Raw genomic sequence first — 25,597 nt, forward strand, 5'->3', positions numbered from 1 at the left:
TCATTTCTTCGGCCTGTTCTCCTCTCGGAGGCTAGTTGCCTCGTTGTCCACTGTCTCCTGCTCTTCTTCCATATTTAGATCCTCTCCTATAGATACCTCTCTTGCATGCATGTATCAATGGGTATGCTACAATTTATCACACAAATGACGCATACAAGTCTGCTTTAATGCATCATCAAATATATGTCAGTCTTCCCCAAATATGGAGTTCCAGAGGCGTGGCAGAAATACTACATTTTTAGCAAGGCAGGGTATAACAGCATGGCTTCCCTGTGGATCATGTTGATTAAGTCATATTGATGTCTCCACCAAGTCTGATGTCATATTTGATGACGTGTAAAAGTGGGCATCACACACTATGAATACATACATAAGAGAGAATATATAAATGATCTTCGGCACAATACGGCAATTTCTGAGTGTTATTTTCAACTTCAACATCTGTTGCTCACCGGTCGTAGTATTCATAAGACTTTGTGTGATAAATAGTGGAATACCCATTTATCCATCAATATAACGTAAGAATGGTATCTATGGAAATAGTCCCACATATGATAGAAGAGCCGGGGGCAGTGGAGGTCCCTCTCTAGGTATTCGCTCCTCATCCTCCCCTCCCAGAGGATGAGGAGCGACTCACGAACTCACGAATACCGTTGCATCGCTGGGTGATGCACGGGTCAGTGATGTTGGGCCGTGAGTTCTGCTATGCCATGGAACGAGCTCTTGTAACACCAGTGCTGCTGCAAATAGGCCTTCCAGAGGATTACTATAGTTTAATCTGGTTAGTCAGTCCTGTACTGGGTCTGATTTTGAGTCCTGTGATTGGCTCAGCCAGTGACCGCTGCACTCTACGATGGGGTAGGAGAAGACCCTTCATACTGGCCCTGTGTGTGGGTGTGCTTCTGGGAGTAGCACTGTGTCTAAACGGCCCGTTGATAGGTTTGTCTATTGGCGACACCCCCGGTAGCCAGCCAATCGGCATTACCCTTACTGTGTTGGGCGTGGTGGTACTGGACTTCTGTGCCGACGCAACTGAGGGACCAATTATATCTTACCTTCTAGATGTTGCTGATATTGAGGAGCAAGATATGGCTCTAAATATACACTCTTTTTCTGCTGGGATAGGTGGCGCTTTGGGCTATATCTTAGCTGGTGTAGACTGGACTGACACGGCTTTGGGTCGTGCATTTAAGTCACAGGAACAGGTCATATTCCTCTTTACAGCCATAATTTTCATCATCTCTGTTATACTGCACATTCTCAGTATTCCCGAGCGACCTCTCAAACCATCCCACCAGGCCGAAGGCACAGCAGAGCGGTACTCCAGCAGTCAATTCATGAAGCCCAATGGCATTGATCCGATTGGAGAGGACAACTTTTCTCATGAAGACAACCCTGTACATCTTGTGTTGGAGATGGACCTCCTTGATGTGGAGTATGTTAGGAGTAATGATGATGTGGCCTTAGCCATACCAGACACAGCCATCCAATTAGATCCCGATCTTGACTCACCTAATTTCCTCCCTGAGGTGCATTACTTACCCACAGAGTCACAGTACGGAATGGAGGAGGCCTCCTCATCAACGAACCATGTCAATTACGCCTCCTCTCCTCGTCACTCTCCCCCTGTTCTACCTCCTCCTCCTTGTGATACTTCCTCCCCTGCTGCGGAGATGGTAGAATTGCAGCCCACAATCCTGCTAGAGCCTCAGATGAAAGACAGGACGGATGATCACTTTGACTCCACTGGCATCCTTGATCTGCTGGAGCAGGGTAAGGCTGTCAATAGAATCAAAGAGGCTGAGTCTAGTTCTGGGCATTCCCACTTAGTGAGAGGCCACCACTCTACTGAGCAAGGGAACCTCCCATTCCCATCACACCCACACATGGCCAACCAACAACATTCCTTCCTCCCCTCACACTCTGGACGACTGGTATCACAGGTCTACGATCTGCCAGTGTCTGGCACTCATCAGGCAATCCCTTCCTCACACATCCTTAATGACTCATGTGATTTCCAACAGCATGCGAAGAAGAGGGTTGAGGGCTCAGACCTGGAGGGGGGACCAGTGGGGGCCAACACTGTGCGACTGCTCTGGCTCTCAATGCTGAAGATGCCAAGCCAACTGTGGAGGTTATGCGTGTGTCATCTCATTACAAACTTCTCTATTCTAGCTAAGGGTTTGTTTTATACTGACTTCATGGGACAAGTTATCTACCACGGAAACACCACGGCACCAACTAATTCCATTGACTTCCAGAACTACAACAAGGGTGTGCAGATGGGCTGTTGGGGACTAGCAATCTATGCTACTACTGCTGCTGTCTTCTCTGCCCTTCTTCAGAAGTATTTGAATAATTTTGACTTGAGCATCAAATTAATCTACATTCTGGGAACCCTGGGATTTTCCATAGGAACTGCTATCATGGCAATTTTCCCCAATGTCTACATTGCCATGGTGATGATCAGTAGCATGGGTCTCATGGATGTGATCATCACATACTGTCCTTATGCTTTATTGGGTCAATACCATGAAATCAAAGAGTATGTTGAGCATAGCCCTGAAAATACCAGGAGAGGCTTTGGCATTGACTGTGCCATCTTATCCTGCCAGGTATGTATCAGCCAGATCTTGGTAGCATTGACCCTGGGCGCTGTGGTAAAAGCAGTGGGCAGTGTGCGTGTCATTCCCATTGTGGCTTCTGGTGGATCGTTCCTGGGCTTTCTCACAGCCTGTTTCCTAGTCATGTACCCAAACAGCTAGGCCATACTCTCACTGAGCACAATGTTAGGTAAAAGAGAGCAACCCAATCTCTAGGCACAAACAAACATAACGTACAGTAATGTTTGTTTAGAGTATGATCTTTGTTTAAAGGAGTGAGGCACCCCTTACTTCACACAAGTACTTTTTGTAGAAGTGTTTCTGGAGCCTCAAAACGTTCAATTTGAGACACATTGCACTTTTTTTGAGTGGCGCTAGCTATCCCCTTCAATGCATGGCTTTTGAAGATTACATCATATGGCAGCCAAGTCTGGGCGGGATGTTGTGGACAACTGGTTTGGGATTCGCTTACACAACGACCGTCTCAACCAATCACAGCGACTGTGAATATCTTTTCGAGGAAGTGTGCTGGTGTCGGCTTCTAAATACCCAAATTAAACCGCTGTCCCGCAGCGGAATTTGCTTATATTAGATGTTAGATTAGATATTAGATGATTCTGCTGTGGAAGATTTGTCTGGTTTCCAGGAGCACTAGGCCTACATGCTTAATTATTGCCACAGCCCATATCAAACCGCAGACTTTATTCCTATTGGGAATGAAGTCCAAACCTTAAAAAAACCCTTTGAGATTAATAGTGACAACTTTTACAATATCTCTATTACCATTATCCAAATTAATTCCTTATCATTTTTTTTACATTTTGGAAAAAATAGCTCTTTTGCAATGTGAAATGCCACCGAATTCTTAATCCTTTTCCTTGTCTTTATGGGCCAACTTGTGAAAGCCGCATGCTTTTATTGTGAAAGCAAAAGTTTCGGAATGTTCTCGGTTCTCACAGCCTGCATACCTCCGCGTGCTGAAAATAGCAGATCTACAAGCTCAGCGTCTGGAGCTTGTAGATCTGCTATTTTCAGCACGGAACATGTACGACGTAGAATAAATCAGGCATCACTGCGCTTCACTAACTGTGTGGAAGGGAGTTGTCTTTTGTTGGCCGTTCGGGGCGATATGGACACATACCTCAACGCAAAAATAACAAGCTATTGGAAGCTATTTTTCGTGGCACATTATGTACGTACTGTGCCTGTGGAATGGGAAACCCGTGTTCGCCTCCCGGCTGAGGCTACACTTATACTAGTACTGTACATGTAGTTATTTTCCACCACTGAAAGTAACACATTAGACAAGTGTTCCTTTAACTCAGAAGAGTGTACTGTTTTGACCAGTGGTTCTCAACCTTTTTCACGTGACGTCCAAATGATCATGCATTTGGCCACAGACCCCCATCTAAAAATACTTTGTGCCACATATAAAAATGTCAGTGCTCTATGCCAATTTCAGGTAAATTATGGTCAAACTGCAAGGGTGCATGGCAACTATATGTGTTGTGTGTGACATCAGATCTCCTTTATAACAACCTATATACAGTAGAATGTTCGCAATGTACCAGTCTGGAGTTTGAATTACAGTGCTCCACCGTCGTGCCTCTTTTTGCCCTGCGATGGAGTGCCAGGAAGACGAAGGGAATATGAGCGCCACTGTGGTCGTGCAGATCGGTGAATGCAACCCTGAGGTCGTGCCCATCGGTGAGTGCAACTCTGTGCTCGTGCCAATCGGTGAATGCAGCGCCTTGATTGACACAGACAATAATGACATGAGTAACAACTATGACGGCAAGAACATGGCTCTCTTCGAGGAGGAGATGGACAGCAACCCTATGGTTTCATCTCTGCTCAACAAACTGTCATACACTCTAACTGAGGGCACTGAGGAACACAAGGCGGCTGATGACGATGAAGGACACAAAAAGCAAAAGAGCAGCGCCAAGCGCCCTCAAATGAGAACCTTCATGGGGGTCTACCTGCCCTGCGTCCAGAATATCATGGGGGGGGTCATCTTCTTGCGTCTCCCCTGGATTGTCGGCACAGCAGGCCTCGTCCCAACTCTGGTCATAATGTGCATGTGCTTCCTTTGTACGTTTTTGACCGCCATATCAATGAGTGCAATTGCTACTAATGGCATGGTGCCAGCGGGAGGCTCCTACTATATGATATCCAGATCTCTGGGTCCAGAGATTGGTGGTGCTGTGGGCCTCTGTTTCTACCTGGCAACAGCCTTCGGTGGCGCTATGTGTATATTGGCTCATGTAGAGGTTTTGCTGACCTACATTGTTCCTCAGGCAGCCATTTTCATTGCTGAGAGTAAGGAGGGGGAGTTGGATGCCTTAATGAATAACATGCGTGTTTTCGGCACCTGTTTTTTGGTACTCATGGTGATGGTTTCCTTTGTTGGCACAAAATTTGTAAACAAACTGGCATTGTTCTTACTTGCCTGTGTCCTCATTTCCATCATATCTGTTTTTGCTGGCGCCATCAAGTCCATATTTGAGCCTCCTGACTTCCCTGTTTGTCTGTTGGGGAATCGCACGTTGCGAAACCATAACTTTGACAAATGTCTGAAGACGGAAATCATCAACAACGTGACCGTCACGACCGAGTTGTGGAATCTGTTCTGCTCAGGGCCGGAGAATGACACCTGTGATGAGTACTTCCGTGTCAATGAAGTGACCGCGCTGCAGGGGACCCCCGGGCTGACCAGTGGAGTCATCTCAGACAACCTGTGGACGAACTACGGTCCACTGGGCATGCTGATAGAAAAAAGGCACCAGGCGTCAATTCCAGTAGCCGATAACTCCAAAGACATCTACAAACCATACGTGGTAACCGATATCATCACCACCTTTACCATCCTGGTTGGTATCTACTTCCCCTCCGTCACATGTATCATGGCTGGCTCCAACCGATCAGGAGACCTGAAAGACGCCCAGAAGTCCATCCCCATTGGAACACTCCTGGCTATTGCCACCATTTCCAGCATCTATATCACCTGTGCTTTTCTGTTTAGTTTCTGCATTGAGGGCGTTGTGCTACGAGATAAGTATGGTGACTCGGTGAATAGGAACCCTGTGATTTCCACACTGTCCTGGCCCTCATCTTGGGTGATAGTGATTGGCATCCTATTTGCCACCTGGGGATCAGGGCTTCAGTGTATGACTGGAGCTCCACGTCTGCTCCAGGCCATCGCAAAAGATGGCATAATACCTTTTCTACAGGTGTTTGACCATGTTAGAGCTAATGGAGAGCCCACCTGGGCGTTGCTGTTGACTGCAGCAATCAGTGAGATTGGCATCCTCATGGCCTCCTTGGATGCTGTGGCTCCCATTCTCACCATGTTCACTCTAATGTGTTACCTCTTTGTCAACCTGGCCTGTGCTCTTCAGACCCTGCTCCGCACACCCAACTGGAGACCACGCTTCAAATACTACCACTGGGCTCTGTCCTTCCTTGGTATGAGCTTGTGCCTAGCGATCATGTTCATGTCCTCATGGGCCTACGCTATCACAGCCATGGCCATTGCTGCCTGTATCTACAAGTACATTGAATACAGAGGGGCGGAGAAGGAATGGGGAGATGGGATCAGGAGTTTGTCTCTTAATGCTGCACACTATGCCCTTATTTGCCTTGAGGAGTCGCCACCACACACCAAAAACTGGCGGCCTCAGTTGTTGGTACTACTTAACTTGGACACAGATCTGGCTGCAAAACACCCTCGCCTTCTGTCTCTTACTACTCAATTGAAGGCAGGGAAAGGCCTGACTATAGTGGGGAGCGTCCTGAAAGGAACTTATCTCAAGAAGGAAACTGAGACCAAAAAGGCTGAGCAGAACATCAAGTCATCTATGAAAGCAGAACATACCAAGGGGTTCTGTCATGTTGTGGCGTCCGCCAACCTGCGAGATGGCTTGTCCCATCTCATCCAGTCAGCCGGGCTGGGAGGGATGAAGCACAACTCGGTCCTGATGGCCTGGCCTGCCACCTGGAAGCAGTCCAATCTCTCGCAGTCCTGGAAGAACTTCATAGAGATTGTGCGTGAGACCACGGCGGCTCATCAGGCCTTGCTCGTGGCCAAGAACGTGGACAGTTTCCCCACCAACCAGGAGCGCCTGGGGGAGGGCACCATCGACGTGTGGTGGGTGGTTCATGACGGTGGGCTGCTGATGCTGCTGCCCTTCCTGCTCCGACAGCACAAGGTGTGGAGGAAGTGTAAGATGCGCATCTTCACTATTGCCCAGATGGAAGACAACTCCATCCAAATGAAGAAGGACCTCCAGATGTTCCTCTACCACCTCCGACTGGAAGCCGAGGTAGAGGTGTTGGAGATGCACGACACTGACATCTCGGCCTTCACCTATGGGAAGACGCTTATGATGGAGCAACGGACTCAGATGCTCAAAAAAATGCAGCTGTCCAGGATGGAGCGGGGGAGAGAGGCTCAGCTGATCCATGACAGGAACACGGCACACTACGCCTCCCGCCGTGACAAAGCCAGGACGACTGTGCATGAGCCGGTCCACATGACCTGGACCAAGGATAAGCTCTTAAGCGAGCGCCATCGACACCGAGAGTCCAACGGCAGTGTGCCCTTACGTGAACTCAAACCAAACCAGAAGAATGTCCGTCGGATGCACACGGCGGTTAAGCTGAATGAGGTGGTTGTGAATAAGTCCCAGGGAGCTCATCTGGTTCTGCTCAACATGCCCGGGCCACCTAAGGACAGAGAAGGTGATGCAAACTATATGGAGTTCCTGGAGGCTCTTCTAGAGGGCCTCAACAGAGTCCTATTGGTCCGCGGTGATGGTCGTGAGGTCATTACCATCTACTCTTAGGAAAATAAGATAATAAGGTCTTGTGTAGATCTCGGGATCCACATAATGCCATAATGAGTTCCTTTACTGTTGCTTTTTGATGGGCGCTATAGGCCTCCCCCAGGCGTCCGGAAAGCTGGGCATAGGGGGGCTATAGCCTATAGCCCCCCTATGCCCAGCTTTCCGGGTTTGTGTAAACACAAACATTGTCTTGTGACCTCATAGCGATGATTTGATTGGCTCAGAAAAGTACATATTGAAGATAAAAGGTGAGGGCGGAAAAGTGAGGTCGCAAATTGTGATTGGCCAGAATGAGATGATGTATGATCATAAGGGCGCCCCTCACGTCACACGGGTGTGATTCATCTCCATGTCTTAAAATGTCCTCGTGTTGCATATGTGTAATATCTCCTCAGATGGCAGAAGGAACTCGTAATTATCCACTACAAAGTCAAATCAGATCATCTGGATTTTGAGGTACACATGGGTATGGCAAGACCTCACATTGACTTCATGTGCCATCAGTCATCTATGATGTACTGCTATAAGGTTTGGTTTCGGCCTGATCCAAGCCCCATTGAATTCCATTAGAAAATGTAATAATATTATAATTAAGTAAAATACTAATTTTAATATATATATATATATATATATATATATATATAAAAAAAACATAAAACATGTGGGGTGAAATGCATGGAGGTATGTGTCTACTTTTTTGCTTTACTTTATTAACAATAAAGAAAATGAATGCCTTTTTTCACATCTGAAATAAGCTCGCTGTTGGATGAGCTGGGTTTTTTGTTTATTATAAAAGGGACAGGGTTTTGCAGCAGAATTATTTTTGTTCTCAGATCATCTTGCGTCCTTGAGAATTGGCAAAATATACTTGTATTCTTGCTATTAGATGACTTGATATAATCGAATGTGTGTCAAAGAAGGAATTTGACAAACTAAACCAAAAACAAATGTGAAATGGGACATAATGCTCTTGGTGCTTTCAGTAAATGTTGATGTTGATTCTGTCCCCTGCGTGTGTGGCTCCACAAAGTGTCAGCCCCAACAGAAAGATACTATACTATACTATACTACACTGAAAGACTTGACGCGACGTACACGTAGAATTGGAGGTTGTTTACTTCACACTTCATCAACATGCTTGCAATGCTTCTCCAGAAATATGTGAAACTGAAAATAAATGCACAAAAAGCTCTTAATAAAGCATAAATGTAATGCCTAAATTCTACTTACAGCTAGACAAGAACAAGCACTACAAGACAAGTCATAGTAAATGCCATGGTAGGCAATTAACCATAAATCTCACAAATAAAATAAACCAACAAAAAACATGTAAGTAAATCACATACAAAGCTACAAAGGAGCATACTGTGTAGAGTAGACTCTGCAGTCTGTAGGCCTTTGTTTTGAGAGACACAGACCAAGGAAGCTTACAGAAGGAAAGGAAATGCTCACGTGACTGGGCTGCCATCCATGACACTTTCATGAGAGGCAAAACTCACACCGGAAGTTCAATGAACATGGCAGTGAATGGAGCCGCCTGGACCAACCAACTCATAACAAACATTATTTCTGAACTTGGGCCTATGCTTCCTTGACACAGTCAGACCAGGAAGGAACAGGAAGTACAAGAGCACTGGGAACATTTAGCAGCAGCAGTCTTCAAAGCAACCACTAGATGGTGGTAAATGCTCTTTTCCTTCAAGAGACATGACACCAATACTTTTGTCAGTGACACAGGCCTATTAAATTTACTCTAGTAAAATTACAATACAGGCCTATATGTATTTTTTATGTTGTGGTATTGATACTTTTACTTTTAAATGTTCAGAAGTTACAATGAAGGTCACGGTCAAAATTACATAATCAGTCATGGGAACAAGGAGAAAAAGAGGCCATAATATAGAAATTCTGTGCCTCACTAGTATTCGCTGCCATTTGTGTCCCCCATGATATGATACATATCCCACACACACACACTAAACACAATGGTGGAAAGTAACTAAGTACATTTACTTGAGTACTGTACTTAAGTACGCAATGTACCCAAGTGCTGTACTTACAGTAAGTACGCAATGCGATTGATTGATTGATTGAAATATTTATTAACAGTTTGTAGAATTTACAGTACATTTTAAGCACAAACTCAATACAAAGACTGTCAACTGTGAGTGGACGACCCAATTAAGCATTACACTTGTTTACAACAGGGTCCACATTGTTCAATTCAACACATTTATACATTCTGCATAATGAGTACTTTCTACTTTTGGTAGAAAAGTACAATCATACAGTAAGTATATTTTGATACCAATACTTTTGTATACTTTTGGCCTGAAAATTGTCATTGCAAATTGTCATCCTACGGGCGGTGGTGGGTAGGAGGAGTGGGGGCTCCTCACTACATTTACTTGAGTACTGTACTTAAGTACGCAATGTAGCCAAGTGCTGTACTTACAGTAAGTACGCAATGCGACACTTTGTGAGCTTGTAGATCTGCTATTTCCAAAAGGTTTTTTATACATTTTATACATTCTGCATAATGAGTACTTTCTACTTTTGGTAGAAAAGTACAATCATACAGTAAGTATATTTTGATACCAATACTTTTGTATACTTTTGGCCTGAAAATTGTCATTGCAAATTGTCATCCTACGGGCGGTGGTGGGTAGGAGGAGTGGGGGCTCCTCACTGTCAGGTTAGGCCTCACTCACACCTTTCGATCTAGCATGCAACATTGATGCATGTAAGTGTCATGGCCGCCCCAATGCATTTCCAATGGAAGTCACATGGTTTGATACAACATTTTGGACTACAAGCTGTTGTAAGGCTTTCGGCTGTGTTTCGACTGCCCCCCCTCCCCCTCATACAACACAAATGTTGTGTCAAACCATGTGACTCCCATTGGAAATGCATTGGGGCGAGATGTATCACACCCTTTGTATACAACAAGCATACATCAGTCTGTTGCGAAGGTGTGAGTGAGGCCTGAGTCAGTAGGATACAACAATGTGACAACACACAAGTATGTGGAGAAGAATCAATTGGCACGACGACTACAGTACATTGAAGAGAATAATGAGTACTTTATACTTTTGGTACATTTTGCAATACTTTTGTATACTTTTTCCACCACTGTAGGAACAGAACAGAGTAATCATCATACAATTATCATCATCATCATCATCATCATCATCATCATCACTGATTGATTGAATACTTTATTAACAGTTTGCAAAAAGTGCAGAAGTAGCCTACAGTTATACAATAATGCTAAAAGGATAACACAAAAAGCCCTGATGGCTTGTTTCCAGTGTGGTCCTACATTAGATCATCATCATCCTACATATTCTCCCGTATGAACATATGTCAAGCCAGGAGACATTACAGTGTGTACACAATACATTGAGTGGCACAGTGGTATGCCCACCACCATGGAGGTTGTGGGTTCAAATCTGGCTTTCTCGAGCATCTACACACAAACACAATTGGCCTGGGTGCGTTCGAGGGAGGGAAGCCGGGCGGGGAGGACGAAAATTGTCACCGCACGTAATCCAACGGGCGATGGTGGATAGGAGTAGTATAGGAAGCAAGCTGAAGTCCATTTCAGTGTTGATTCATCACATTGCTTGATCCTGACATTTGGCCCTCACAAGTACACACGCGCACGCACAGGGACACACGCACGTGTGCGCGCACACACACACACACACCATTCACAACCGCGTGGTGGTAGCGATGACTTCGTTAGGATGAGATTTTGACAGATCTAACGCTGGCAGAAGTGGCAGAGAGATGACCTCTACTGGTCCCGGCAGGTCTGGTTCTGGCCGGGTGACCCTGTAGCGCCCACCGCGGTCTTCATCCCGGTAGGGATGCCAGTCCTCAGAGGGACACAGGCAAAACCTCACACGCTGTGGGACGAAGGAGACAGCAGGTCAGGACAAGAACCATTCCCTGAAGAAGACCTCCTAAGTCGAAACGTTGGATTCTTGTCAATAAATATACAGCATCGTGGCTACGAGTGTGCAGCCTTTTTATAATCTTTCCTTGTTTACTGCCTTAGGCCAGACCTCACCAATACTGGTTTTGTCTGCAGGACAAGAACCATGTCTTGGTCAATTTTAGATTTGGCACACGCACACGCATATGCACGCACACGCACACGCACACACGCACACACACACACACACACACGCACACGCACACACACTTACACTCACCGTCCACAGACTGCCCTCTGCTTTAATCAGTTGATAGACAGCAATAACAGGAATCCAAATGAGGCAGAAAGCAACCATACACCGTCCTAAATCCAGACCCCAGTGCGGAAAAGCCACGTCTCCATATGAAGGTGGAGATGACGCTATCAACGATGAAATCAGGATCAACTACAATCAGAGCAGAACAATGTTCATTTACAGAACATGGTAGATAAATAAGTTAAAATAACATTACCCTTTCAGAGTTTAATTCTCAGAATGTTACTTTGCAAGTTCGCAGGCAGCAGCATAAAACAGAAAACTTTAAATTTTCAGGAAATGGAAAAAATATAGTTGTAATTTAGTCACAAGCTCTCTTGTTAATACATTTCCTGGGTTTAATGTATAAAATCCACAAACACAGTTAACCACTTTCACTTCAAGCATAAAAATAAATAAATAAATAAATCTCATCTATAGCTCACAATACGTTGTGAGCTTGTGGATTGGCTATTTTACTACTCTTGTGTGACACTCATGTATGACAATTCTGATGAAATAGGGCATTCATTGATGGACAAAACATGACATTTTTAAACATGGAGATACAAGGTTTCTGCCTGACAGCATCGATATGCTCATAGAGTAGACTACTAGAGCACACACACACACACACACCCAATCTCATGGTCAGGGACGTGTTTGCGTCTGTACTCACTATCATGGCGGCAGGGCCGAGCAACCAGCAGGTTTTCCAGTACAGCCAGAACCATTTGCCCTTCTTTCCAATCATCATTTCTATGTCTTCAATCAAACGGTTAAGACCTGGAAAGTATAATAAAAGTGCACACACATTATATCCATTGCACACGACACACAATAAAGACGCACGCGTATACATGTATGCCCTGGCATGACACAAACTGAGTGCCACCTGGTCTCAAACATTTTATATGCAACATACATCATGTTGTTCATATTTACCATATATGTAGATGAAGCCAATCATCTCCATCAAACCAATGACGATCAGAACCCATTCAACAACATAGTGGTCTATGAGGGTCACCCAGTATATTCCTGCCTGTCTCAGAGAGAGAGAGAGAGAGAGGAGAGAGAGAGAGAGAGAGAGAGAGAGAGAGAGAGAGAGAGAGAGAGAGAGAGAGAGATAGAGAGAGATAGAGAGAGAGAAGAGAGAGAGAGAGAGAGAGAGAGAGGAGAGAGAGAGAGAGAGAGAGAGAGAGAGAGAGAGAGAGAGAGAGAGGAGAGAGAGAGAGAGAGAGAGAGAGAAGAGAGAGAGAGAGAGAGAGAGGAGACAGAGAGAGAGAGAGAGAGAGAGAGAGAGAGAGAGAGAGAGAGAGAGAGAGAGAGGAGAGAGAGAGAGAGAGAGAGAGAGAGAGAGAGGCGCACAGTATATGTATGTTATTGTGTGAACTGACAATGTCAGGTGACATGAAGTGACACCTGGAAGTTGACGTACCGCTGTGACACATGGCAGGCCGACCAGGAAGAGGACAGAACAGATTACCACCGTCACCAGGGGGCGCTTGGATCGGAGCCGAGGCCAGTCGTCTTCCAAACTCGTAACAATGACCTCTATAATAACAGGAAGAAGTCAATAATTACAAGACAATTAAATCTGTTAAAGGTGTATTTAAGATTATCTAGACATTTTGATTTAGGTTAAGGACTGCTAGTATCGTTGAAGATTAGGCATCGGTTTAATGTGGTTAAGGATAAATGCCATCTGGTGGTTGAATAGCCATAGTCATTGGTTGATCTGAAACTCACCAACCCCGGGAACGTGGGAGCCAAGACCAATGAAGAACAGCATCACAAAGAATAGACTGGACCATAGGGGAGCGTACGGAAGTTCTGCCAGGGCATCTGCATATGCAATGAATGCCAAACCATATCCTACACACAAATGCATACAGAAATGAGAAATGCTGATTGCTGACCACCAATGATTTTTATATAAATGATTTACAATATGTTATCTCACCTTCCTGGGCAACATCAGTAATAAGCTTCCCAGAGATGTGAGCCATGTGGCCCAAAATACAAAAGATGGGAAAGCCGGCAATCACATTGAAGCCTTGCAGGAGATATACGACAAAAACAATTTGGGTTAATACAGTAACAATGTGACAGCAATTGGTAAACAAACTCTTTGTTAGGATACCGCATGCATTCACTAATCAAGGATCCATTGTATTTCTACTTCACCTCACTTAAACCCACATATCAGTGTTTCAATAGGCCTACACAGCAATGCACTGTGGGGCTATACATTTTTGTCTAGTTAATGTCTATTTTGGGCATATCAAAATTCGATTGGATAATGTCTTCATCGTGATTTTAGGCTTTTCTTTTGTAAAATTTCAGAAGCGAATTATACCAATATGTTTTCATCATGACTCCAGCAGACATGATGTCTGGAGTCATGTCTGCTATCATGCCCCTTGACATGCCCACTACCCCCTTTAATCTCTGCCCATGTCTACATGGTCAAACCTGTGTCACACACCCCCTCCATCCATTATCCCTTTGTAACTCTGAGAATGTACTGTACAAAAGTAACATTACAACCACTGCAGGCAACAGACAACCACTGCAGGTGCTGCATCTTCTGTAAGACATTGTGGCTTGTATTATGGTCCTTGACAAGTTGACAGTTGTTTTGCGCTGTTGTTGAAACTCTGACATGTGATGTGAGAAGGTCGCAGTTAACTATGGAATTGTGCATTTCCCGTCAGTGTGCATTTCACCATATATAGTGCCATGCAGGTCTCGTGACATCATGTGACAGCATATGGGATGGAGATGTGAAGACCATGATGTCATAGTAAATGTGACCTGCAGTTAAGCCCATATATGGAGATCCTTGATGTTATCAATATTGTCCAGCAACTCTACATCTGACCTCTGACCTCAAGAGAATGTCCCCGCTACCACCCTTAGATCTCCATATACTGTATGGAGCTGACCTGTTCCATATGTTGATCTGACCTCATCAAATCCTGAACACTCAAGACATGCTCCTTATATGGCCAGCAGAATGCATTCCATGTTGATCTGACCCCCCATGCCAAAGCGCCAGCGCTCACCCACAACGCCCAGCAGTCTGCCGTCAACGAGGCGGATGCGTGCATACAACCTCGCCCTTTAGGGCTAGTTTGTTTCTCGCCCTCAGGCGTCTTACTGGTAGTAGTCAATATAGCTTCATCATCAGTCAATATACAGTATAACTTATGTTACACAACAACCCAAATCCCCTATATGTACACTGTACAGTATATACCACGTTTGGCCATCTTTAGCTCTGCATGAGTCTGGCTTACTCAGTTTCCCAGTGATGTAGGATGTGTACTATACATTGCAATCCCATAACACTACATATCATGCTCTTTCTACTGGGTACTTACTACTTACCTAAATCAATGATGAGGGACACACAAATGGTGTCCAGAAACATGTTGTTATGGAACTTGTTGTAGGATGTCGCGGTTGCAATATCAGCTAGAGTGAAGCAGATCTGAGTAGCTGCATCCAGCCACACCTAAATCCCAATCACATACAGCAGAGAGAAATCACAAAGCAGGATTTTTGAACACTATTTTCTGGATGGAACAAAAGCTAAAAAGAAGAACAGGAAAAACAAAAGAAGATAAAACACACACATTTTATGTTACAAACTAAACATTTTAGTTAAAAATAAAAGTCTTGCCTTGTCAATCTTGTCATTATATTCAAAACAAACATCACTAAACAATTCACATAATAATTATCTAATTTCAATAGAATGAGTAGCAATAGTAGTCACTAGTCTGTATTGCCCTATAAAACCACAGCTAAATAATAGATCCACTTTATACATTTGTGCATTGCATGTTTTTATGCTTTGTTTCCTAGTGTAATTTGTTTCACTGTCTGCCTGTTTTGTGTGGGGACTGCATATGTAAACTAGCATTTTTGCTAAATCCGGTGAATTTACTTTGCATTCATATCCAATAATAATAATAATAATATAATAATGTCCATTAATATCCAATGTCCTGTCCAAATGTGTGTGTGCGTGCATGTGTGCGCACGTGTGTGTGTGTGTGTGTGTGTGTGTGTGTGTGCGTGCGTGCGTGCGTGCGTGCGTGCGTGCGTGCGTGCGTGCGTGCGTGCGTGCGTGCGTGTGTGTGTGTGACTGTGTGTCCATTGTAAAGGTGATCGATCTTACAGTTGGTTCCTGAAGTTTTGTCATATTGGAATCAGAGCCAATGTAGTACGCAATCCCATCTTCAGCACCCTCTAGTGTTAAACCATAGAACAGCAGGGTGACCAGCACTACCAAAGGACCTATGGCTGTGATAGTCCCCACCTGGGGGAGAAAAAGAACAAACATGAATACAAGGAAGATGTACTGTAATGTACAGTAGGCTACTGTATGTTCTCTCAGCAAGTCAAGAGCCTATATTAGAGATTCCAAACTCACCCACTGGTGAGATAGAAGAGAAACATGCAAAAACTGGCACAAAATATTGACCTAGTATACCATATAATTATTATTATCTATTCTTTTAAACATTATTGTTAAAATATTTTTATAAAGTGACCAGATGTTAACCGCAAGGTTCCCAGTTCAAACCCGCAGGCTCCCCCAAAGTTAGTGTCGAAGTGTCCTTGAGCAAGACTCTGAACCCCAAATTGCTCCCGATGTGCAGGTTTGCGTGCATGGTTTCCTCCGGCATCGGTGGGTGAATGTAATGCACAATATATCTACTTTAGGCTACTTCAAGTCATAATTCTATTGCAGGTTATGTATGTGTAGGCTAACCACTGAAACACTAACCACTATTATGTGAAATGTGAATACACTGTCTACCACCCTGGCCTCTGTGGTAAAGATAATCAGATAATAAAGTAGGTGAATGCATCTGCTGTTCTATCTTGTATTCGTACAACTCAAACTCGTATACTGTGGAACTGAGGGGTTTAAGCGTTTGCTTATAGATATCTCTGTCTGATTTCACATGTATCTCTGTTTCATTTACATTGTGAGAACATTTCCGGGGCCAGATTGACTGACGTCAATTTGTGGGGTCATTGAAATGTGTGTCAAACTAAATATGACCTTGTGTTTCAACACAATGTAGCAGAGGAAAAGCCATCAGGGAGAGACAGGAGGTGTACAGTACAACACAATGTAGCAGAGGAAAAGCCATCAGGGAGAGACAGGAGGTGTACAGTACAACACAATGTAGCAGAGGAAAGGCCATCAGGGAGAGACAGGAGGTGTACAGTACTGTGGCCGTTGCATTGACGCCTTTGATCATGAAGGCAGCGGTGAGGAACCACACCAACAGCAGAATGAGGGCAAGGTACCAGATAACTGGCCCCGTATCATCAAGACCACTGGACCGTCTCAGTGCCTGACTGAGGAGGGAGGGAGGAGGGATAGACGGTGGTCAGAGGGATTGTGAACAGTTAAATCCAGAGAATTAGTTTAGCAAAAGTATGACAACAACAACAATAATACTTACTCCCAGAATTGTTCACTGCAGCTGATGTTCGACACTTAACATTTTCCAGGGAAGAAAGGAACAGATACCAAGTTAATGAAGGTTCTGATCAAGTGTGTATAGTACGTACGTATCATTTTCCAAATACATCATATTGCATACAGTTGCACGACTTCAAACTGTTCTTGTGACGCAATCTTTTCTGCAGATAATAAGAACTAGAAGCATAAAAAAACTGATCTGCACTGCCACAATACAATACACGGTACATTATGCATATGTCAACTGCTTAAGCCTTAATAGAACTTCTAGGTTTACCAACCGAAGGTGGCATTGGAGCACACGCTCCATGGCAGAGTAGATGTCCAGGAAGAAAACAAATAGAACAGGCTGTAGGCGATCATCACAGGATAAAAGATGGACACGACTGCATTTACCACCACGTTGGCTACTCCAACACCTGGGGAAGAAAAAACCTTTAAAGTCTTATATTTCTCCATTCTGTCAAGACAGAACAATCCATAGCACAATTACTGCTTAAAACTGATTTAATGGTATAAGAATGAATATGAATATGAAGAAATGAATTAGCCATAAGCTAACAAAATGAGTACACTTAAACCTGTGAGCATTGGCACTGAATTCCACATCTTGACCTCTCCTTGACTGCAGAACTGTGCGACGGCACTCTTCATGAAGAACAGTGGCATTCCAAACACCGCCAACATCACAAGATAGGCGAGGCAGAAGGCACCTGGTCACAGGGAGGGTGGGCATGGTGGGAAAAAAGAGAGTAAATATATATATATATATATACATATATACATGTTCTTATTGTTGTTTTGCATAGTTCAATGGCAATTTAGACAGTGTACTCACCCCCACCATTCTTAAAGGCAAGATAGGGAAACCGCAGGACTTTTGCAAAGTCAACAATGTTGTTAACAATGATCACATAGTACTGGAATTTACCGGTGTAGGTTTCTCGCTGAGTATCGCCATCCTTATTGTTAAAACAAAAGTAACAAAGTAAAGTAAGTAAGTCTATTTTATTTATATCGTCTCACAGATAGTCCTCACACAGTGCTTTACAAAATACAGTAGGCTAAATGAGAACAAATAACGCAAACAGGAAAACGGGTAAGTCACCCTGTGGAAAAAGGAACTACAGTTATGTCAGTATTTGTCATTCCTTATCAAAATGAGTGGTAAATGAGGAATAATTGCAACTTTAGAATAACGTCCCAATAATAGCGTAGGGCCTATATAAACTATTGACATGGCCTTAGCAAATGTATTTACTATCCATTAAAATTAAATCATCAGTTATATGAAAATAGGTTTAAAAAGTTTTGCACACACCATCCAAGTTTTATGACCCTGATCTCTCCTTTGACATAAATTGAAATAATGGACACAATTTCAACCAGTCTAAGTAAAATTTGTCCTCAATAATGCTCCTTATAAAAATGCACCATATCTATTCGCTCTCTGTCAGAGGGCAGTGGAGAAACAGGGCAGTTCAGAAACTTGCCAGTGCCATCATCTGTAAGGTTTTGTCATTTCAAGCAAGATTTCAATGTTCGTATTTTTGTAATGAATGCAAGAACACTGGCTTCTATTTCAGCCAGGAAGAGAAAGGCTGTAGTTTCTTGGAATCCCCATCGATGATGTCATTGGTAAGCAGGTTTTTGAACTGTGCATAGCTCACCAATGAGACGCAGAGTGAGTTGACTGATATAGTGCCAATGCCATCTTATAATTAGATGCCAAGATAGAATTATTATATGGAAAATATGGTTTTAGTGCTCTTTAACAATCACACGATTTGTGCTCATGTTATCTAGACACCAGGAAAACAAGGTAGAAAGAAAACAAACAAAAAAAGGTTCTCACCAACTCTATTAAGTCCTCTGCAGACGCAGTGAGGTCAGGTGTTATGACCTCTGCAGACGCAGTGAGGTCAGGTGTTATGACCTCTGCAGACGTAGTGAGGTCAGGTGTTACTGCCTCTGCAGACGCAGTGAGGTCAGGTGTTACTGCCTCTGCAGACGCAGTGAGGTCAGGTGTTACTGCCTCTGCAGACGCAGTGAGGTCAGGTGTTACTGCCTCTGCAGACGCAGTTAGGTCAGGTGTTATGACCTCTGCAGACGCAGTTACGGTGAATGATGATGTCCATGCAGACAATTCTGATGCTATTCGATCAGCAGCAATTGAGGGGGGAAAATAGCATGTGGTCAGTGGTCACACTCTCAAATGTAACAGGTGTGCGTGTGTGTGTGTGTGTGTGTGTGTGTGTGTGTGTGTGTGTGTGTGTGTGCGTGCGTGCGTGCGTGCGTGCGTGCGTGCGTGCGTGCGTGCGTGCGTGCGTGCGTGCGTGCGTGCGTGCGTGCGTGCGTGCGTGCGTGCGTGCGTGTGTGTGTGTGTTGGAGCCTGTGTGGGAAAGTGATAAACAGTAGCCTTTCCAAGGCTCACTAATGCATTAAGCTGCATAAATTACGAACTTATGACCTAAACAAATAACATGCACCTTATTAGCAGTGGTGGAAAGTAACTATATAGTACATTTATACTTAACTATTCTACTTTTGAGGTATTTGTACTTTTACTTCTACTCCACTACGTCTCAGAGGCAAATATTGTACTTTTATTCCACTACATTTAATAAGCAGTGGCAGTACCACTGCTTATTAGCAAACTAACATCTTCCATCAATCAAATTCGCTCAATGTGTGTATATAGGCTGATATTGGCTAACCCTGAATGTCTGAGAATTTCAATCAACTTTAGTTTTTTATGCTGTACCTACAGGTCTTTACACTTGCATTGTCACAATACAGTTGAGTTTAATGAAGTTGAGTTGAATCAGTAAGTTTCAATAATATAATTATTATGTTAATTACATTAGGCTATATTCATCACATCCTTCGTGTGCAATCTATGTCAATCAGAACAGCATTAAATGTGGTTTACCTGGTGGATCCGGATCCATCTAGTGAGAATCAGTGATTAAGGATTAATGCTTCTCCCGATGCACCTGCCTGGTCTTGTGTTGAACTAATCTAAAACCTTAGAAGTGCAATATTTACTCTCTAGTGAGCTTTTCACGTGATCTTCAAAGTATGCATAAATAGTTACTTTGGAACAATTGTCTAGAAACTAAGAATACAACTGTAGCGATATGTGGAGGGAGGACAATGAACTCTCTACACAAGGCCAAAGAAGCAGTAAGCCCTAGAAGTGTTGGCTGTGTGTGTCTCAAATGAAAGTATAAGCATACCTAAATCATTTGTGAGGTAAATGGTGCATTTGCAGTATATTGTAGTGCCTTATAGGCTGCGCTTATAGATACACACAGACACACACAACGGCTCATCGGGAGCCATTAGAGGTAGTGATGGGAGATTAATCGGCAGACACATCGGTATCTGCCGATTTTAGTTGTTTTTAGATTAATCTGCATCGGTTCGATTAATCAATCAGACCGATTAATTAATCGGCCCGATTAATCGGTCTGTCTTTACAGATAAACAAGCCCAAAGTAACTGCTACTGTAACTGTAACTTTTTTACAGGGTCCAGTTTAGAAATGCAGCCACCCGTAAGTGCTCTTTGAGAGCTATTTTGAAGGAGTCTAGGGATTCACATTTCTTAACAGCTGTTGCTGGTGTGTTCCACATTTTAGTGGCATAGGAGCGAAATGAATTTAAAGATGGAGTGCCACCATTTTTTTCCACCCTAAAACATGATCATCAGGTATTATTACAATATAAGGGGGAAGAACTTTTTCCAAAAAGTGTACAGTATTTGTTAAAATCATGCTTTTATGTGGACACGCCCACCAGTTCATTAAGTATGCCTGGTTTGCCTGGTGGGTGGTGATGGGTGGTGATCCACCTGAACTGAAGCCACACCCGCTGTAGTTGTATGATAAAGGGGGAGGGGTTTGGGGAGGGGCTGATAGTGTGGTGTCACTATATTACTGTTTACTTCATTGGCCTGTTTGACTGTCAAGGGTTCGGCCTCCAGGAAGAAACCCTAAATACAAAGTCAATACACAATTGCACATAAAAACAACTCCAGTCTGTCTAATTAAGTACTGTCACCTCATAGACACATGAAAAACTGGAAAAATTCCAAAATTGTGGCACTCCATCCTTTAACCTTTGAGCCGAATTTGGGTTTAACGTGGTTTGCGGAACGTGGTTTGCGGGAATTTTGACAGGTACAACATGGGTATCTTAGTTGTGTAGCGAATCTTATAGACCAGGACAAGTTGCTGTACTCCCTAGCCATTCTAGCCTATCAGCATGAGCGGGGGTGAGGTGGGTTTTGGGAGTAAGGCCAAGTACATAGTATAGCCTGACCAGTCTGTTTTGGGTGTTTTAAGGTGCTGTTCATGGTGCCATGAGGTGCATGCATATAGTCAAAGAAACCTTGTATGAGGGCTCCTGTTAGGGTCTTCAAGGTATTTTTGCTGACCAGTGAGGAGATCCTATAGGAATCTTGTTCTTTGGTTGACCTTTTTGATTACATTGGTAGCCATTTTATCACAGGAAAGATTTGCCTCCAGGATGGAACATATAGCTAGGTAATTTCACATTTTCTTGTGATAATATTGTCACCCACTTTAACTGAGAAGCTGTCGGCCAATCCTGGTCTCTAAACTGGCCAGCCGGGACGCCTGATGGAGGGGAAAGGAACTGGTTGGAATAACGTGTTCCTTCCACGCGCTACGTCCAACCAGGGAAACTCCCCCCTGTCAGGTGTAAAGGAGCAACTTGGACACTCAAGCATGAAGGAAGCATGAGTTAAGTCCGTTGCTCTCCCTAGGTTGGCGGAGGGTGTGTAGAGCCCAGGATCACATCACAGGATGATTGACACAGGGGTGAAAAATGGGTTACAAAATCGTGGGTCAAAAAATATAAATTATAAAGAGAAGCTGTCGGCCTTGCTGAGATTACTATTTGATCCAAAGAGAATGGATTCCGTTTTTTCCGGGTGTATAAGTTTGTTATCAGCAAGCCATGTGCAGATTCTACCAAGTTTAGAGCTGAGGGCCTTTTCAACCTGCAATTTGTCCCTGTCCGAGACTAGCAGGGCAGAGTCATCCGAGAACAGGAACAAATTACAGTCACAAGCTCATACAGTATGTCATGTTATTTACATACATTAGGAACGGCAAAGGCCCTAGCATGCTTCCTCGTGGAACAAAGAATCTGAAATTGCTCCAATAAACTGAAGTTCTTGTACAAAATGTTTAAAACAATACATCACTGTTTGTAGAACTTGCCCTCAAGTGGGATTGTTATAATGGCAAGTGTTGATAATAATGTGGAAATGACGCCCGCTGTTGTCTACAACTATACTGTTGTCCTCTGAGGGCCTACAGGAGTATGAAGACTATGGGCTCTAACGTATGCCATGCCTTATACCCGCATAGTTGGTTTAGAACCCTCCACTTTACTTTCTTTATAATGATGATTTCTTGATATTTTAAATAGAAGTGTATATTTGCACGTCTCTAAATGTTCTGATGAATTTAAAATGGTGGACCCTGTTGTAAATAAGTGTAGTATGTTTCTTTCTATTGACTTGTGCTTTTGTTTGAAATGTACCCATTCTACATACTGTGAAATACAAATTTCAATCAATCAATCAGTCACTATCCGTAAATGGTATCTTGCGGCCACGCAAACCACTATGCATTTTGCCGACTCCTATATTTGCAGGTGGAGGTGTGGCCGTATAGGTGTGTTGTTGTGCTTTCCTTGAAATTGCTATCTTCCTTTATTCTATTGAACTTGCTATCGTATTCCGAATGACCAAATAGAGAATCTGATAATAAAGAAAAAATAAATAATAATAATAATAATAATAATAATAATAATAATAATAATAATAATAATAATAATAATAATAATAATAATAATAATAATAATAATAATAATAGTGTGTGGAAATAAGTGGAAATTATAAAAGGCAAGTTTATTTGCATAGCACACACTCAAAAACATCATTAAGAGAATAAATAATAAAATAAAAGATAACAAGTACAACCTGTAAAGGCTCATGCTTCAAATTTCAAGTAAGACAAATAATGTGTGGGAACTGGGAAGTGATCAATACAATAATACAGCAATAGAGAACAATACACACTGTTGAACTATAGTAAATGTTAATTAGAAATGTCTCCGTTCGTTTTCCTGATTGAAACCTTTTGGAGATGTGAAATATTAGCCTCGGTACCCAGATTAAATATATACAGTAAGCATGTATGTTGTAAGTGTCTCTCTGGGGAAATAGGTCATCTAAATGTCCTCCCCTTTTAGACTCTTCACGTTCTATACTGTAGTAGCTTAAGACAGAAACATGTATTGTTTTTGTTTACTACTACTACTACTACTACTACTAATACTATGTATGCCCTCTAGTATTGCATTAGGCTCTTCCTGTGTCTATTCTTACCTGAGTTCAGGTCGCACATCAGGTAACCGCCTGCGGTACCTGAGGCTACACATCAGGTGACATATACAGTCTATACTGAAAGACTTGACCTGACAAAGATCTCTGCCATGGATTGAAACATTGTGTCAATAAAGTAAGTCTGAATGTTGGCTTGGTGTGTGGGTAGCCCACACTAAAAGTGCAATGCACTTATCCCAACACCCACCCAATGTGCTTATAACTCTAAAATAGTTAACTGCAAATCACGTAAACCCTGTACTTACTACTTAGTTGACTGGACCATAGGCCCCCTACATTTTTTTTTGCTCTTCACCAAATATGTTTGGCAAAAATAGCTATCTACTGTACATGCTCACAATGCACATGTTGTGAGCTTGTAGATCTTCTATTTTCACCGTAATGGTTCTATCAAGGTCCAATACTCTCTCACTCAAAGCCATTCACATGGAAACCAAGAGACCACACTGCTCTGTTTATTGAGCAGAACAGAATTATGGAAGTGTGTTTTATTACTGTACATTCCATTTAACTGTCAATGTGCTTAGGGGGAAAAAAAACAATCTTCTTAATACTATATCCTCAATACTGCAAGTCAGATTAATCTTCATTTCAATATCACATTCAAATGATAAAATCAAAAGCATATTGAACTTTTAAATACTAGGTAGATGGTATATGGGGTAGATGTAACTGCCTCAAGAAATTTGTTGGAATAATTAATTAATTCTGCCAAAGTCAAATAACAGAAATTATTTTGGATGCATAGCAGTTGTTGGTCAAAAAACATTCTTATTCCTATTTTCAGTGTATACTGGAGACTTATACGGCTGCTATCTTCTTCAATTCAACCGTTCTCTCAACCATTCAGTGTTCAATTGTCTCCCCTTTATGTTTGAGACCAGTGATGACGTTTGAGAATTATAAAGTGAGAGAATCCATTGAGATAAACCCAACATTACCTCTAGGCAACGTGGCTAGAATCAACTCATCAGCACAACACACCTAGCAGGGATTTCCTGCCCACTGCAATACTGGGGAAAGGCCTTATAGGCATATATACCACAAATAATACTATTAGCTTTGCTGCATATGACAGATGTTTAATACTAATAGAAATAATGAATACGAAAAGAACACACACCATGGAATCATCAATCTACATTATGAGTCATTTACATGGATGCAAGTGAACTGGGCCCGGGTGTGAACAGGCCTGAAGGAAATGGGCCCTATTCAAATGTATATCTGTAACAACCTGTACACGATTGTTCATGCGAAATACCTTTCTTTGCCCATAGTTGGGGTGGGAGGTGATGTGTGTGCTTGTAAAATTCTAACATTTTGAAACACTGTGAACCAAATATAACCCCTGCTTCTTTGAAATAGTAAGATTTGTGGAAATGGGATTTGATGTCAAAGCTTCTTACCAAATGTAACCTCATAAGATACAGTACTTCTATGAACCATGCCTCTTCCCATGGGCCCAGTACTCCCACAAATACCCAGCTCTGGTTATCTCCTGGTCCAGACCAGTTCTCCTGAAACCATTCATTTCGGGTCTGACTGGAATCTGGACAGAGCGTTTCCGGCGAGGCCTCAGTTTTGTTCTGTTCGTCTGGGTATCTCTGAGGTCAAACAGCAGCTTGGCTGGAGACAAAGCGGATCCTCTGGGAATAGACCAGGTCAATGAAGTAGAGAATCAAGTTGACATTGCTAAAGACCGCCACCACCACCTTGGTGTCCCAGGTACACTGCTCCGGTGGGCAGTCCGCGGGGCGGTCCGTGTTGCCGTACTTTTTGTCAAAGCTGAAGATGGGCCAGATCAGCGCGGTGCTGAGGTACAGGAGCACGGCGAAGAACGTGTAGATGACCACGAAGCGGTCGAACGGGATGCGCAGGGCAGAGGTCCTCCCCGACACGGTCACGGCCACCACCACCACAGTGATGGTGAAGCACAGGCTGTAGACC

At 43.2% G+C, this 25,597-nt stretch overlaps 4 protein-coding genes across 4 annotated transcripts in view; 2 read left to right on the forward strand and 2 right to left on the reverse strand.

The window, feature by feature from the left end:
- Nucleotides 1-117: 117 nt before the first annotated feature.
- Nucleotides 118-2,765, forward strand: LOC310869658 (solute carrier family 45 member 4-like; the record flags this gene model as incomplete). Its single annotated transcript, XM_083780489.1, has 2 exons — nt 118-121; nt 619-2,765. 2 exons carry the CDS (start codon nt 118-120, stop codon nt 2,763-2,765), a joined length of 2,151 nt encoding a protein of 716 aa, XP_083636615.1.
- Nucleotides 2,766-4,225: 1,460 nt separating this feature from the next.
- On the forward strand, nt 4,226-7,450 carry LOC310869659 (solute carrier family 12 member 7-like; the record flags this gene model as incomplete). Its single annotated transcript, XM_083780490.1, has 1 exon — nt 4,226-7,450. The coding sequence occupies one exon, from the start codon at nt 4,226-4,228 to the stop codon at nt 7,448-7,450; it is 3,225 nt and encodes a 1,074-aa protein (XP_083636616.1).
- A 3,713-nt stretch (nt 7,451-11,163) lies between these two features.
- On the reverse strand, nt 11,164-25,181 carry LOC310869660 (sodium- and chloride-dependent neutral and basic amino acid transporter B(0+)-like; the record flags this gene model as incomplete). Its single annotated transcript, XM_083780491.1, has 18 exons — nt 11,164-11,361; nt 11,671-11,838; nt 12,368-12,474; nt 12,634-12,733; nt 13,130-13,245; nt 13,441-13,566; nt 13,655-13,747; nt 15,085-15,211; nt 15,881-16,021; nt 16,136-16,138; nt 16,947-17,076; nt 17,184-17,217; nt 17,485-17,622; nt 17,785-17,916; nt 18,042-18,165; nt 19,059-19,273; nt 23,630-23,668; nt 25,094-25,181. 18 exons carry the CDS (start codon nt 25,179-25,181, stop codon nt 11,164-11,166), a joined length of 2,079 nt encoding a protein of 692 aa, XP_083636617.1.
- myadml2 (myeloid associated differentiation marker like 2) overlaps nt 23,131-25,597 on the reverse strand; it is a 3,790-nt gene continuing 1,323 nt past the window's right edge. The window contains exon 2 of the mRNA XM_083778873.1: nt 23,131-25,597. This exon is cut by the window's right edge and continues 709 nt beyond it. Within this exon, the coding sequence (XP_083634999.1) occupies nt 25,261-25,597 (337 nt within the window). The 3' untranslated portion in view covers nt 23,131-25,260.

Source organism: Protomyctophum parallelum, assembly GCF_964188405.1.
Source record: "Protomyctophum parallelum genome assembly, chromosome: 13".
Lineage (NCBI taxonomy): Eukaryota > Metazoa > Chordata > Actinopteri > Myctophiformes > Myctophidae > Protomyctophum > Protomyctophum parallelum.